The following is a 13,379-nucleotide window of genomic DNA, read 5'->3' as shown; positions in this document are numbered from 1 at the left end:
GCTCCAGAACAAACAGCTGCTTTTTGTCAGTCAAATGTGGCAACACTGCCATTTTCAGTTTATTTTCATTTTATTTTTGTCAAAATAAAGAGGTACAGACACAGACATTAGTTTTGTGTTACACCTCAATTATCATATACTGTAATGGCATGGTAGTTACATAGTCAGTGTCAGCTGAAAGCAAGTACGTCGCTCTTACTCAGAGTGAAATACATTTAATTTATTGCTCAAGACATGTGAGATGTGGTGTTGATTTACCGTCAGCAGACGTTTCTTTGCAGTTTTTTTTGGATGGGAGCCCTCATCTTTCAGATGCACGCTTCCATTAGTATTACTGTAAAGTGAGGACTAATTAAAAACTCTTTCTGTTGGACTGCACTTCAGTATCTTCAGTAAATTTCATGGCAGACTGCTTTTTTGTGTCGGATTTAGAAGGACACTCTGAGATACTTTGGAAAAAGCTGTTTCTTGTGCAGCACAGTATGCAATCCCAGCGTGACACAAGCACACAGCAGATTTTCAAAGGACAAAAAAAATAAAAACTATACCTACCCCTCCTACCAAGCCTAAACCACACATTTTATAAATATCTAAGCATTTGATTCAGCAGATTGAGACTCTAAGAAGCAGCTTTTAGTTGTAGTTGAATCTCCTGAGCAGCAAAAACAAGAATAATTTTAAAATATGAATGTAAAAGAGGCTCTTGGAAAAAAAAAAGCATGCTGTCAGACATCTGGGCAAGAGATACAAGGAGAAGAAGGGGAAACAAATGTCATGTTTCTGTGCTTCGTAGCTGTGCTGGACATTCATCAAATGGCCGTGTATGGCAGAGCAGTTGTAATGTGCTGAGGAGCGGGAGGAGAAATAATAAAGCAAAGGAGCATGTCAATAACATTACGTTGTATTAAGCCATACGCTCTGCCACATGAATCCATCTTCTGCCACAGTCAGAGCTTTCATTTCACTCTACAGTGGCCACACATACATTTTAATCAGCCATTTGGCTGGCCAAGCTGACAACTGCTCGACAACAGAGGCTGATAAGGGTGGTGATAAATCATAGCGCTACTGCTACAAGCTTTGGGTCAGTTTCTGAGAACACCTGCCAGTTTTAGTTTTTTCCCACTATTCATGAGGCTATTCCAGGAAATAGGATTAGTGTTTCCGCTCTTCACAGTCCAATTTCTTCACGGGATGACTGTGATGAGACTGGATTGCATCTTGAATCTTTGCATGTATAGAAATTGTTCATGAAAAATACTCTGAAGAAATACAGACGTTGTTTTCTGGACCAAATGTGCAGTCGTGCTTTCTGGAAACTGTCTTGTTGGAGCTGTGAATCCTGTAATATTTTCCAACCTTTTCTGAAGATCCCTCCAGGCCGGTAGAAAGAGGAATACTTTCTTGTGTTGGGGAGGTTTTGTTTTGGTTCTGTTTTCTTGCTTTGTTTGTTTAGTTTTATATTTAAAAACGGCAATGCACGATGTATCCGTGGCACTGTGCTCTGCCGGCTAAGAGCCACGGGGACGCTTACAGCAGTTTGTTTTGGAAAAGAAGGAATTAAGTCGACTCCTGTTTCTTTGGCGGATTGAGACCAGCTTGTCCTGAAGTTCTCTCACACAGTATTTGGAAAGACTGCAAACACCTAGAACGCCTTCAGCTGAAACTTGTTTAAAACTCTAATTCTCTTTTGCAATTCTCTACGGACTGTTGTATCTATTATCTTGAATACTTAATAATGCCTATACCAAAAATCCTGTGGGGTGGAACTTAAATATAAAGTTAAGACAGAATAGGATGAATGTGGTAGCTTAAAACTGAGACTGGAATGATTACAGCTTCATACTGTGAGTATCATAATATTAATCAAATGGTTTATCCACAACAATGCCAGCCATTTTGAAAATAAAGTAATTAAGAGCAGAGGTAGAAGAATAAATTATATGGTCCTCATCGTCATGGATACCACCTGCTGAAATATTTAGGAGAAATTTAGCAAAATATTTTATGAGGCAGAGCACAACTGTTTTATTTTTATGCTGGGTTTAGAATTAGAATATTCTTTATCAGCTCTACAAAGCAAATGCAGCTGTATAGAAGACAACATACATTGCAATACAACAGCATGAAAGTGATTGTTCCCCAGCAGCCAGAGCTGTGACAGTAAAAACAAGGCCGCCGTTTGATGACATGTAGGCAATTAATGAGCTCCATCGACTCCAGAACAGCGACGTCAAATCAGCCACAGTCTTTGAGCTTGTTGACTTCACACATGGTACCTCGGCGCCACAGCCATCCACCCGATTACCTACGACATCCAAACAGTCTTTTCAGCTTCTCACAGCCGAAGAGTTGCAAAGGAGAAGGAACTGACAAAGAGAGGAAGCAGGAAGCAGGCACGGAGTAGAGGATCTGCAGAGATGGTGGGTGGGGTAGGATGCAGGAAGTAAACGCACACGAGCCGATTCAGATACACACACAGGGGCTTACATGACAAGTCATTATCTGGCATCACCCAGAGAAGACAGAAGAGTTGCAAAGGGGGAGGAGAGAGTTAAGTGAGAAGGCATGAAGGAGAAAAGAGCAAGCAATATGAAGGAGGAAAGGAGGACAGAGGAAGAAGAGGAGAGCAGGAGAAGGGGGTGGTGGAGGTGGGGGGGTGGTTTGGTCTTGATCTCTCAAGTGCAGAAGACATAACAGATTGGATTTCGTTGGCATGCATTTTTGAGCAAAGGCATCCGGTGTTAAGATAACTTGCGGCAAATTTGTAATCACTCCCAGTTTCATTCTATATTTGTATTTATAGATAAACACAAATTGTATAGTAGAGATGTATAGCTACTGGATATAGAGTACAGTATAGAGGCAGAGAAGGGTAAACATGAGTGCTCTCCAACATTGTGAACACATCTGTGGTTGAATTAATTGGCCACTTTAGATCATTATGTTTACTTGTTAACTCACAGTCTATTTTTGCTGTCATGTACCTTAACACATCTTGAGCTTAATAAACGATAAATAAATGATTATCAGGAAATGTACCGACAGGAAGTTGAAAACAAGGCTCGTTCATAATTGACATTTTGGAGATACGTGGTGTTCACAGGCTAGCTGGTTTGCTGTTGGTGTTCTAATGATATGCATACATTTTTGTGTGTGTAATAAGTGTCTCCTTGTGTGTGTCTGGTAATAAGTCATGGTGTGGGAAAGTAGAATAATTGGGTGGATTAGGAACATAAAAACAAGAGTAATGTTATTGTTGTGAAGTGCACAAGTTCAAGCTCGAGTTTACTTGTTATTCCAGCTATATCCAAATATAGCAGAGTGAGATTTAATTTCTCTCAGTACTGGAATATAAAACAGACAAAACACAGGAGCATCACACAAAGATGAAAATATATAAAGTGTATGGAGGTATCATTAAAACACTGGGGTTTTTAATAAGGCTGGCTTAGCTTTCTGGCTGCAAAGAAAGTGATTTTGTTGAATGAGAAGATTCATAAATCAAGACGTTTTTCACTGGCCGGTGACTGGAATTTTTATATCTCCCTGGTATGGAAAGAATTGCTGCCTTCACACATTACTAATCTGAACTTGAATGAGACAGAACCAACACTGTGATGCTGCTGTTGTTGTTTTCTTTGTTTTTCTTTCTACAGAAACCCTGTCATTTGAGATCACTTTGGATCTTGGTTACACTTAAAGGTCTGGTAGACCCTCTCATCATGAGTACAGATGATCAGCTCAAATTTGTGTTGGTGTATTTGGTACTGTGCTGTAGTTATGTGTTGTTGTGGTGGTTTAGTAGTGTAATGACAAGAGGAAAATTCAATGAATGGATAAATTTGGAAAGTTGGGGCAGTGTATAGGCCTACTATAGCATATAGTAGTAATGTTTGTCTGTGTGATTGTTTTGCCCTAAAAGATTTATAACGGTAAAGAAGGCTTTGTGTTTATACATAGATAGATGTGGCATTACAATAGCTATGTACTTTATACACCCCAGCATTTTCTCCATCTACGGCCATGGCCACCACAGGTGTGTGGATGAATCCTGATAGATCCCCATTACCCCAGGTGTGACCCCTCGCAGCTCAGTTCATTAAGCCAGCCACCCAAGTGTTCGGGACTCAAGTCCAGATTTAATCACAACTTCCATCCTCTTGCCAATCACAATTAGATCCTGATAAGCCTCTCCAGGATGGCACCCGAGGGCCTCCACACACAGACAAAGGTTAATTTGCAAGCAGCAAGGGCCCGGCTACAAGGGCAAAGGTCACCTGATTGAATACATGGAGGATGTGTGTGTGTAAGATGGGCGGGGGGTGCTTGGCAGCAATTACAAAGTTCATCAGTATTCATGCGTTTCATTCTTGGCTAATGGGTACATTACCTTCAAAGAGGTGGGCTGATAGGATGTGGCCCTTAATGGGAAATAGCTTGTGGGTAGTCTTTAGGTAGCTGAAATTTAAAAGCAATTTCTTCACCGTTGTCTTTTAAAGTCTCGTCACACATGCAGTGGCATCTGCGAGCCACTCAGTACCACTGCAGTGTTCCTGGGTTTGGTCCTGAGCAGTTCCTCTGGAACTGTTCAAGGTCAAAGATCTTGGGTTTGTGAAACCTTAAGAAATCCACATCTCTCCTGACATAAATATGAAGCATGTCAAAATGGCTTTCTCACTGCATAAACAAAATGTACCTTATCGTATGTGTCACAGTTCAAAACAAATTTCAAGGAGCCACGTGAAGATTCTTGTTTATTTTCTATGATAATCTAAAAAACCAAGTGTCACTGAGGCTGTAAAAATGAGCATGAATGTTTTTGTCATGTATGTTTATATGTACAAAGTCTTGCTGTAGATGAATATGTGCACAAATACAGCACATGAGTTTGTGCCAGGCGCTGCAGTGAGACTCACTCGCTCGAACTTGGTAATGTTAGTGCTGGGCTGTGCCAACTGGGCAACAAAGGGTTCTGAAAAAATAACAGAGCAACACCACTGAACATGTTACCGAATACAAATTTAACAGAAGAGGCAGACTAGTTTATTTTGCCATGTTTATGATTTCATCTCTCTGACCTCGCATCCTGTGGTGCAATGTCATTTCCAGGCCAGCTGGCAGCGGGGACATGTGAGATTGTGACGCTGGACAGGGACAGCAGCCAACCACGACGGACCATCGCCAGGCAGACGGCCCGCTGCGCCTGTAAGAAGGGCCAGATCGCTGGAACTACAAGAGCCAGGCCCGCCTGTGTGGACGGTAAGAGGAGGAGGAGGGGCAGGGAGATCCCGGCTTATAGCTCACTTTTACTCAGACACGAGCTTGTTTTTCTCAAGGCATGTTTGACTTTAATATTGAATTATGTTGCTGCTGAAGCAAGTGTAGAATTCCACCATATCCAAATGCTGAATCGTGTCATCAGTTCTCTGGGCAGTTAGGGTTTGGCTGTTTTTAAGTAGGGGGCTTAAGGTGGATAAACCTTCAGTGTGGAGCAAAGTGGATCACAGGGCTCTTTGTGATGTTCGTAAAGCCTGCACCAGAACCAATTTACAGTTGAATCATTTTAATAAGTGGCTGCGAGGGGGGGGGGGGGGGTTCTAAGTCCCCCACCAACAGATGGGCTTATATTTCATGGAATAGTGACACTATTTGTGGAGTAGTGTCTGTTTCAGTGGACTTAGAGTGATTTTGTATTGATATTATCATTGTTAGAGCTGAAACAATTAGTACATTAATTACCTAGTTGATTGACAATGGATTAATTGTTTAGGTGTTTTTTTCTAAGCTTTCTAAAGTCTCAGTGCTTCCATCTTCTGAAATGTGAGTTTTTGCTAGATTTGTGTCGGTATCTAAGGCTTTTCGACTTTCGGACTAAAACAAATACTTTTCACAAGAGTTTGCGATTTATTTATTTATTTATTTATTACAGTTTTCTGACATTTTATAGATGAAACTATTAATCGAGAGTATTCAGTACGAATAAAAAGTCCTCATTATCATAATTATTATTTTCTTCTTCTTATCATTATCATTATTTCCGACCAACATTTTCTGAATAAAGAGAAAACAACAATTACTGAAAAAAACTACATTTATAATAACATTTAGAAATTAATTAGGTAATTTCCATGCACATTTACATTTAGTACCTTCAGATGATATAATAAAAATCTATTGTTTTAATCTATTTCTTTGAGTCGTAGTAAAATGTAAATAGGGAAAATCAGCTCCTGCGCATGTCAATAGTTAATTACCATAAATTTAAATAACTTTATTGAAGTTTTGGGTTTAGTAGCAAGTAATTAGTGAAACATACCTATGAAGTAAATTTATTGTAAGTGAATTTTTGTTACCTGGATACATCACATATTCCCCCTACGCACCTGTCTAAATACACGTGCAAAGAACAGTTTTATAAAATGTAAATACTGTTTCTGTCGTGTGAAAACCTTGTATTTCCAAAAGAGAAGGAGCCGTACTTTCAGCTTGGCTGTGCATTTTTCAGATTTGTTAATGGGTTTTTAAGTGGTTTATGTATCTGTATCTGTATGTGTAAGAGGTTTATGTTTTTCTACCCCTGATGGAAAAATTCAGAATCATCAAATTTGGAGATACATAGTTTTCACTGGACAGCGACAAACAACCTGAGAGAGAAGTGAGAGTTTTATTTAAATGCTGTACTTTGTGTACAGTGGAGAAGAAGAGGCTCATTAGTTGTTGCCATGACATCCTCACATACATCTGAGTAATGCGAAGAAGCTTGAACTTTTTTTTCTTGAGCCTTTGAGACATTTCTCTAGTCGCCATTCAACCCTCATGACAGCTCTAAGAATTTTAAGAAATCTGAGTCCTCACATGGGGCTGAATGGTGGCGTGACTCTGGGATTTCCCACATCTTTTTCTGACATCTTCATTGCAATCCCACTGCCTCTCAGGGTGCCTGTCACTGAGTCTCGCTCGCATGATGTGGCCTCTTGCCTGGGGAGTGAGGGGGAGGTTATGTGCACAGGTGAAGGCAGAATAAACAGCTCTGTTTGTTAGGAAAGACCTGCAGTGAACTGTACCTGAGGACGTGGATGTCTTGTTTTGCCTGTGATACAACTGTGTCTTCACAGTCGTGTCTGATTGGAGGCACTGCCTGTCCTCAGTGCTCTGTTTGACTGGTTTTACCTGCTCATCACATGAGGAGAAAGCTTTTGCGCCACATGTGAGTGAACAGAGGGTGATGCAAGTTTGTGTGGCAGGGGGAGCTGAACATGACATTAGAGATTTGACCTTTTCTCCAGATCCACTTTCTTCCTTTTACCCAACTGCTTCACACTGAGATTTCTGAGCTTTGGCTGAGTCCTGTAAAGAAAAATCCGATCCCGTAGAAATACGACCGCAAGCGCTCCAGTCACTTTGCTCTCCCCCACTCATGACTCTTTTGCCGGTGAATAAGTCGTAGAGATGTTGCATAAATCCACAGTATCCAGATATTATCAGAGGGTATTTGTCACAATGTGGGCTCCGTGGAGCACTGTGGCATTTTGTGTAGGCTAGATGCTCCTCTTTCTCTGAAGAGAGCTTAGGCTTATCAGCTGCCTTTGCAGAGACCTGCGCAGGTGGACGGCAGTTGTAGAGGTTCACAGTACAACCAGCTACTGGGGAACAAAAAAAAAAAGTCCTGAAAATCAAAACCACCATCATGTAGTTGATATATCATTGGGAACATTGTGATCCAGCAGAATAAAAAGTACAATTTCAAGGTACTTTTTTGGAGTATTTCCATTTTCTGCTACTTTATACTCATAATACTGTTCTTTTTACTTCATTAAATTCATTCAGTAGCTTTTAGTTACTTTGCAGGTAATGGTGCTACATTCAAAAATATGATCATCTTATATCATATGATACAAGGATACAGACTAGACTAGAGCAACAACTACAGCATTAAAATGCAGATTATATTGTAGTAATGTATCATTAGAATCCAGTTATATATAGTGATGATGCTTTCAAGAATATAACTGTACAATAATATACCACTTAATGCTTCTGTTACTTATGTAAAACTATGAATGCAGGATTTTTAAATCTAATTAAGGTGATTATTAAGGTAATTAAGGTGGAGGAGTGGGGGTGGGGATTGCTTTGATTTTGAGAGTTTAATATATGCACATATTATTCATGCATGTACACAGAGGCACATCTCTGTGTGTGCACATTTTCTCTGTCAGACTGCAATTTACTATTTCCTGCCATATTGTCACATTGCTTCCAATCAAACACACACACACACACACACACACACACACACACACACCTTTATTGTTGTTCATATTACAAAATCCCAGCGCTTGATTTTATTGCCATGCAAATCTGAGATGCCTGTCTCCACAAATGCAGTCTTATTTGTTTATCCAGACTCAGGCTCTGCTCACTTTGGGGACGCTGAAAGAAAGTGAGAGAGAGAGGGAGCTGACATAAAAGACCTCAAACGCAACAAATGGGATTTCAATCAGTTTTAATCTACATGAGTCCTTGAGGTCTGCTCTCGGGTTGTTACATGCCTTTGCCTTGGCTGACACGATCTGTGTCCTTCATGCTCCAGTCTCTGTTCACATCGGTCATCCCATGCATGCGGGATAATCCATAGCTCCATCAACGCTCTCACCCGGCTTCCAGGGCAGTATGTGGTAATGAAAACAGAGCGAGTGCTGTAGTGCCGTTGATCCCGAAGAGCCGCTCTTTGTTGTTGTGCATTTCCCATCTTCCAGTGTCCATGTGTGTGTTTATTGCTTTGAGGAGGTGAAAATGGGAGATAAGCCGTCAACACGATAAGCCTTCCGTAGCCGCGCTGTTTGACGTGCGACTCCATAAGGAGACTAGCTTGGGAAAAAGAAAACAAAACTTTAAAGAATCACATCTCTGCAGCATGAAATGCTCTTGCTGACCCCTTCTCTTTCTCCCTGTCTTATTTTTTCCTCTTTACTGCTGCTCTTTGCTTTTCTCCCCCTTTCTCTCATACACACTCACTCTTATAGCCTCTCTCTCTCTCTCACTCTACTGTATGTCTTTGATGGCTCAACCCATTTGAGGCCCATATTGCAGCCTAGTATTGCATAAGTACACCCTCTCCCATCTGCAATTTCATGCTCTTGAGCCTTTTTACCTCTATGCTTGATGACTTTTAAGAGAGCTGATATTGATTCTTATTAGGAGGGTGAGAGACTGAGAGAGACTATTAGAGAGAAGCAGAGAGTTACCTACTCTTGCTGGCAGGAAGAAAAGAGTGACAGAGCTACAGATTTTTTTTCATCTGGGGGGGACTCCAGAGACTTAGAGGAGCTTGTTGAGGGTGACTGTGGTTGTGGCAGTGGCAGTGACAGCTCAGTGGGAGGTGTCCCTGCCGGAGGTGAATGTGTTTGTGTTTAGTCTTCTCTTGCTGGGATGCTGATATTGATGAAAGCCTCATAGGTGACATAGGTTGGAGAGGCTTAGGCCTGCAGATAATACTTTGACTGATGGTGTGTGCATTCTTGTTTGTGTGTGAAAAATAGGAAGAATGATACACACACAGCACATGTATGTATTTATGTATACATATGTATATGTATATGTGTTTCTTGGTTGAGTGTTTTTTACGCCATGATATTGCTTCTTCTACTGAAGTTAAGGATCTGATTACTTCTTCTGCCACTGCTAACACATAGCCTGCATTGTCATATCTATAAAGCTGTTTTGCAAGCTATAAAAATTACTCTCATCCCACTGGATGCATATCCCTGGGTAGACTGCATATGAGGAATTGTTTCAGTGAATCAGGCAGTGATAGAGACAACAGTATGCGTCAGACTCGGTCTCTGGGCTATTAAACAGTACCAGAGCTCCAATCATACTGCATCAGCCCACTGGTTTGATTTGATCCAGGGAGGAAAGGAGGAGGCTGCAGACTGTTGGGGAAACATGTCATGTCAGCTCCAGCAGCCAGTTAGCAACCTAGCTGCTACCACAGCGCTGTCCAGAGGGACCGGGAGTGGAAAAGATGGTCTGGTGGTGAATCTGTAATGTCGCTCCTTCTTTCTATTTTCTCTTTCTCTCTGCTTTTTTTCTGTTTCACATACACACATGCAGACTGAAGACTGATGACCACGGGCTGCGGCCTTGTCAAAGGGAAAGGAGGGGGAGAGGGCAGGCAGATGGGGACCGCAGCCTGAGGTGGGTTGCTTCTCCTTGGGTGTGCTGGTTTGGAGGCTGTAGCCTCTAAACTGGAGTGGGACACAAATCACACGGCACTTTTTGTACACCGATCACACCCAGGATGTGCAACTCTTCCAGTCTTTTTTGCATCCTGACTTTTCTTATTCACACTCGTACTCTTGACAAAATACTATTTTCCATTTCAGAAATTTCCAATTTATATTTCAGAATTTCTTAAATATCCAAGCTAGAATAATAATAGATTTTGAAGTGTTAAAATACATGATCGCTTTCCTTATAATCTCAGTATGACAGTTTTGCTTGCTAAAATCTTTCTTTTGTTTGTTTTTCCCCATCTCAGAAATAATTCTGTAAAAAGTACAACTGTGCCCAGATAGTGGGTTCTTCCTTTTGGCATCTGTCTGTAAATGGAGCCAGTATTTCTGTTGTTTCTCTGAGGTGCAAATCATCTATCAGCGTCCTGTTGCCTGTGATTTTGGGAAATGCTTTTACAAAATTACTACTATTGACATAACTGCAGTTATTTGGTAATAGAAGGACAAAAATAGAAAATAATAGAAAAAAAAAAAAAAAACAAGACCGTATGTGAGATAGTAGGCAAAATAACAAAATAGCATCATTTCAGATGGCTGCAAGAGAGTGATTTCAGGGTTGTACAGCAGGCAAACTTATACCTGAGAACTTCTGGAAGGGAGAAATGTATTTTATATTTCCTTTGTGAATTAGTTCTGATAATACAGTGCTAAATTAGGATGAAGAAAGGTCCGGCCGAGCTTCCAGGCAGCAGGGTTTATAGTTTTAATTTTGGTGCTGGGTTTTACCATAGGAACTCCAAGAACTTAAGTTATGCTCCATTTAAAACCCTAAATTTGTTTAACTTTTATAATCAGCTACTTTGAAAGAGCATGGCCATTTGTAGTGGTGGACGTTTTAACACATTACAACCTTAGCATAATACGTAGGAGGAATACTCAATAATATTTGTTGGAAAAATAATATTTTACTTTATTTTGGTGGAGGGCAACATGGATATTTTTTTCACATCAGTGGACTCAAGCAAATAATTTGTCAACCTTCAGAATGCAGAACAAAAAGTGTTGAGTGAGAGTTAGAAAAGTGACTTTTCCTGTTGTTTGTCATGACTCTTCTCTCCTTTCCCGTACACTTCCTAAACATTATTGAGGCGACTTTCTCCGACTGTCAAGTCATTGCTTTCACTGGGTATGATAGAGAATGAGAACCAAAGTCCCAAACGAGCAGTGTTTCTGTGTGTGTGAGTGTGTGTGTGTTTTTACTCTATTTTTCCTCTCTCTCCCTCTCTTCTCTTTTTTTTTTCCTTTTTTTGGGCACTCTGAATTTTTGGAAATATTAATGCGGCGCTCTCCCTCCAGAGTAACTGGTATCAAAACAGCTTCTTTGTGGGTTTACGCACACAGAAATACAGAGCCGGTTTGTGTTTTGCAGTATGACAAGCAGAAATATAATACAAAGAATGCTTGTATTTTCCCCTTAGGGTGAAAAAGCTGACGAGTGGTGCACATTAGCATAAAAATAATGCAAAATGTCATGCTCTGGCTTTCATTCTGTGGCAGAGTTACAGTAAGTTTTCCATCCATTAACCTTGCATTATGTTGCCTTTCTGCCTCCTCCCTGCTGGATTCCTCAATAAGGAAAATCCATTTCCACGGACACTGAGGTTGCATTTATTTTGAAATTCTCTTTTCACATACATCCAAATGCACAGATAGAATTAGGAGCATGTGATCTTTAAAATTGTTGCCAGCGCAGACTTTTAATGGCTGATAACTGAGCTAAAGCGCTTCATCATGCCACACTTTGATGCTCGCGATCATTTTTGCAAAAACAGATTGCTGACATTTTTTTTCAGCTAATGATGGATGTTAATGCAGCCACAGATGAATAAGGAGTTCACTGGGTGTGTGTGTGTGTGTGTGTGTGTGTGTGTGTGTGTGTGTGTGTGTGTGTGTGTGTGTGTGCAGGAGTAATTCCATATGCATACACTGACTGTAAATATTTAATATCCCAGATGATATAGCTCATACAGATGCCATAATGCATTCAGGCAAGCCGTTATGCTCTCTCTTAATGAAGCTGCATTATCCACATATCCCTTCTGCCCAGAACCCATTGCACTCTGCGTTCATAAATCTACAGGCACAAGGTGATGAAGTGGACCCAGGTGTTCCAAGGTTCTGAGTTGTTGATAACGTCAGAGGTTATTGATGCCCTATTGTTGTGCATCTTGCTCTCTGTGTTTTATTATAATTAATCCGGGTCGGATGAGAAAGAGGCCACTAAAGTTCTCTTGCGAAGTGCTCGATAAGCACAACGAAAAGCAGTCACGTTTAAAATGCTACCTGCATTTACCTGAGGCTTTCAGTCCTCTTATTCTGACACAGAAAGCTGGTGTTGCCTAAGCAGTTTTTAGTCGCCGGTAATTTTGTTGTGGAGGGGAGAAAAAAAATATTTTTTGTATAATTCTTGCTAAACTCTGTGCTGATTGAATGCCAAATCGTTCAGCTGAAGATCGACTCTGTACTAAGTGTTCATGAAGAGGGATGTTAGCTCAGTAGATTGACTTCATGCGCTGCGTCTGGCTTTCAAATGAGCCCTCGTGTTGAAGTATTGCAGAGCTCTTCATAGAGCAGGATTGTTAGCAAGGCCAGCACACCAATCACTTGGTAAGCCCACCAGAGTCCTCCTAACATCTCGGCCTTATAAATCTTCAAGGGCTTATATGTCTCAGCTCAACTGTCACTCACTCCCGCCTTGTCTTTTACATCCACTGAGTGCACACTCACGGACACAGTAATGCGGTAAAAAATGTAAAAACCTGCTCGTATAAATGGAGCCATTATATATATATATACAGTATGCACTCACACATAAAAGCACACAGATGAAATAAATCAGCAGATATGGATTATTTTTTAAAAAGAAGGGCTTCTTCCCCTTTTCCTTGCATTTTCTGTAAATCTCTTCAAATCTTCATCTCTGATACCGGCCCGGTTGGTGGTGAAATCCCCTCAGCAGCCAAGGGCTGCCAGGACGCCGACGCAGCCTTTTGGCTCCCAACGCCTGCTGCGTGTCCTCCGTTTTTCCCACAAGCCTGCTCACCGGCACTGCCGTGGTTGATGGTCCGTGTTCTCACC

The 13,379-nt window shown here is 40.9% G+C and overlaps 1 protein-coding gene across 1 annotated transcript in view; it reads left to right on the top strand.

Annotated features, from left to right (window-relative positions):
* The window catches only part of tafa5a (TAFA chemokine like family member 5a), a 118,806-nt gene that overhangs the window by 64,097 nt on the left and 41,330 nt on the right, over positions 1 to 13,379 (top strand). The window contains exon 2 of the mRNA XM_041029706.1: positions 5,113 to 5,262. Within this exon, the coding sequence (XP_040885640.1) occupies positions 5,113 to 5,262 (150 nt within the window). The remainder of the gene's footprint in view (positions 1 to 5,112; positions 5,263 to 13,379) is intronic.

The sequence above is a fragment of the Toxotes jaculatrix genome, chromosome 22 (genome assembly GCF_017976425.1).
Source record: "Toxotes jaculatrix isolate fToxJac2 chromosome 22, fToxJac2.pri, whole genome shotgun sequence".
Taxonomy (NCBI): Eukaryota; Metazoa; Chordata; class Actinopteri; family Toxotidae; genus Toxotes; species Toxotes jaculatrix.
Note: the sequence above shows the minus strand (reverse complement) of the source record. Positions and strands in the feature narration are given on the sequence as shown.